The 2,675-nt window shown below is 33.9% G+C and overlaps 1 protein-coding gene and 1 long non-coding RNA gene across 2 annotated transcripts in view; both read right to left on the reverse strand.

Moving 5' to 3' along the window:
- Positions 1–1,495, reverse strand: part of LOC110455763 — a 24,857-nt gene extending 23,362 nt beyond the window's left edge. Inside the window, exon 1 of the long non-coding RNA XR_002463493.1 lies at positions 1,048–1,495. This is a non-coding gene — a long non-coding RNA (uncharacterized LOC110455763). The remainder of the gene's footprint in view (positions 1–1,047) is intronic.
- A 7-nt stretch (positions 1,496–1,502) lies between these two features.
- LOC110455761 (peroxisomal acyl-coenzyme A oxidase 1-like) overlaps positions 1,503–2,675 on the reverse strand; it is a 2,504-nt gene continuing 1,331 nt past the window's right edge. Inside the window, exons 2-3 of the mRNA XM_021506118.1 lie at positions 1,977–2,183; positions 1,503–1,583 (exon numbers count right to left, since the gene is read on the reverse strand). Of these exons, the coding sequence (XP_021361793.1) occupies positions 1,503–1,583; positions 1,977–2,183 (288 nt within the window). The remainder of the gene's footprint in view (positions 1,584–1,976; positions 2,184–2,675) is intronic.

The following is a 2,675-nucleotide window of genomic DNA, read 5'->3' on the forward strand; positions in this document are numbered from 1 at the left end:
ACATTTTTTAACGTTTTAAATTTGCAAATGATTTTGTAGTTAGAAATTTTGACAATTTAAAAAAATTGTGACTATGCAGAAACTGTGAACATGCAAAGATAAACACATTGTGAAGACATCTTGCTATACACTACTACATTATCAATACCATGTCTTACATCACGATAACAAAATATTATAAATATCAATTTCCTAAAAAATATACAGCAAGTACACCATATAAAGCCATAGGAGAACTGCTACAAAAAGCTCTCATTTCTAAGCAATTCATACATGTATAGCTGTACAGGTTATCACCCAATTTCGAGTCAATTTGAAGCTGAGTTTGAGCTGAAGTCTCTATCTTATGTCTTCTGAGATTAGGTTTGAGAGTAAGCCCCTATGTTCAGTCTATGGGAGGTAAAGGTTGAGCTTTTGTCTTCCTGTAAAGTCTATCGGAGACACAGTTTGAGTTAAATCTCAAATTAAGTCTATGGGAGACCAAGTTTGAGCTTAAAACTCTATGTTAAATCTATAGGAGACTTAAGTTTGAGCTTAAGTGTCTATGTTTAGTCAACTGGAGGTTAAGTTTGAGCTATTGTCCCCATGTTAAGTCTATTGGTGACCACGTTTGAGTATAATCCTTTATGGTTAGTTTATGGAAGCCTAATATTGAGCTAAGGACTCAATGTAAGTCTATGAGAGATTAAGTTTGGGCTTTATGTCTATGTTACAGTAAAAGGGATTTAAGTTTGAATTCAGCATGAGGCAGCTCTTGAAGTGTTGGGAGTATTGGGGAGATGGGTTTAATATTTCATGTTATATTTAAGTGTAACATAAAATACAAAGTTTCAAAGACAATGCTACATTATAGGCACTTACTACTAAACAAATCATATTCAGCAAAATATCTGCTGGTCATTTTTAATATGTTTATGTGCTACTATGTTCATAAATAGTTTTCTGATTACAGTTTTTAAACTAGAATTGATACATACTTTTGAAGAAACAAATGAATTAATAACAAAATCTGATTTTCCTATTTGATATTCACAGTAAGAATTCTACCTCGATATCGTTGAATACTGCAGTACTTTCCCGTTCAAAATGTTAAAGGTTCACCTTGTTGATGTGTTGGAATGTAGCTCCTCAATGTTTTAGCTGGTCTGATCCAAGATAATTAACAGGTTTTTAAAATTATGTTTGGTAGTTGCACAAGTTTCACAGCTTAGCTTGGGGAGTTATATCTCCCAAGCCACCAACAAATTAATTGGGATTGTTTGCCTCCCATGTCCTCAAAGTTGAACACGAAGGAGGTATCACATAAGTACTGCTATTGTCAACAGTGTCTTCAATCTTAAAGCTGAAGTCTTCAACTCCACAGACAGCTAGGACACTCTCATCAATGGGGTCATCACTGCAGCGATTTCACAATAAAAATTTGAACAAAAAGCTGAAATATATCTATGTCAGAATTTGATTTAAAATAAAATAATTTGAAAACTAATCATTTCATTTCTAGATCANTACAATCGTGATGGGAGGGATGAAGTGGCCTGCCCCTCTCTCAGTGGCTTAATATATCTGTGGAAAGAGTCAAGCACCTGTAAACACAGAAGGGTGTATTTTAGTATTCTTCATAACAATAAACAATCTTTTTGTATACATAACATCCTTCTTTCCATCTACCTATTACATACAATAATGAAAAAAAAACTTCGTTTGTATAATGAAATAAAAAACATGGTTTTGATTTCTTTTAAATGTTTCTTTTAGTATTTTGCTTCATTTAAATGATTGACTACTTAATATTGCTGATTTTTTTAATATACACCAATAATCATACAAACTTTTTTACCGGTAATGATAAAAAAATAGCATGCTAACGAAACATAGTCATATAATCATATAAACTTTTTTACCAGTAATGATAAAAAACTTCTTTAAATAGCATGCGAACAAAACATAGATAATTCATATATCATTCCCTTGCTTACATCTTTCTCATTCAGTGGTGATGACTTGGCATACTCGTAGAGTGCGTAATACACATTCCCATCATATCGTCCCAGACAGGAATCCAGCACTTTGTCGTGGTAGTCAAAGGCATCCACCAAAGCTACAGCGTCAGGTCGCACATCAGCCAGACGTGTCATCATCTTCCTGGTGAGGATATCAACTTGGTCAGTGTTGAAAAACTGGTCCTGCGTTGACAAGAAACAACAGACCTATTATCTTATATCTGTAGTCTAAAAGAACATATCAATACTCTCAAAATAGAAAGTTCAGTCAGATTTTCTGACCTAGTGTCCTTTAACTTGACTTGTTTGCTTGCGTTTTACATCCTTTTAACAGCTATTTACAATTTCATTAAAGCTCCTGATGATCGTTCTATCCGTGCACTAAAATTGACTGTAGTACCTCTGAGTCTGGAGAAGAAGAATTTTGAAATATTGGTTAATTTTTCCTTTGGGGCCCCATCCTGGCCCCTAGGGTTGGGGTAAGAATCCCAATTTTACATTTTAAAACCATCTTTCTCCAAGGATAATTCTCACCAAGTAAGAATAATTTCCTACAGAAAATTGTCAAAATATACCCAAAAGTGTTGTTTCCCTATGTAAACTATAGTAAAATTTACTATTTTTTGAATAATTGGTTAATTTTCCCTTTGGGGCCCCACCCTGGACCCAGGGGTT

The sequence above is a fragment of the Mizuhopecten yessoensis genome, unplaced genomic scaffold (assembly GCF_002113885.1).
Source record: "Mizuhopecten yessoensis strain PY_sf001 unplaced genomic scaffold, ASM211388v2 scaffold8373, whole genome shotgun sequence".
NCBI classification, from domain to species: domain Eukaryota; kingdom Metazoa; phylum Mollusca; class Bivalvia; order Pectinida; family Pectinidae; genus Mizuhopecten; species Mizuhopecten yessoensis.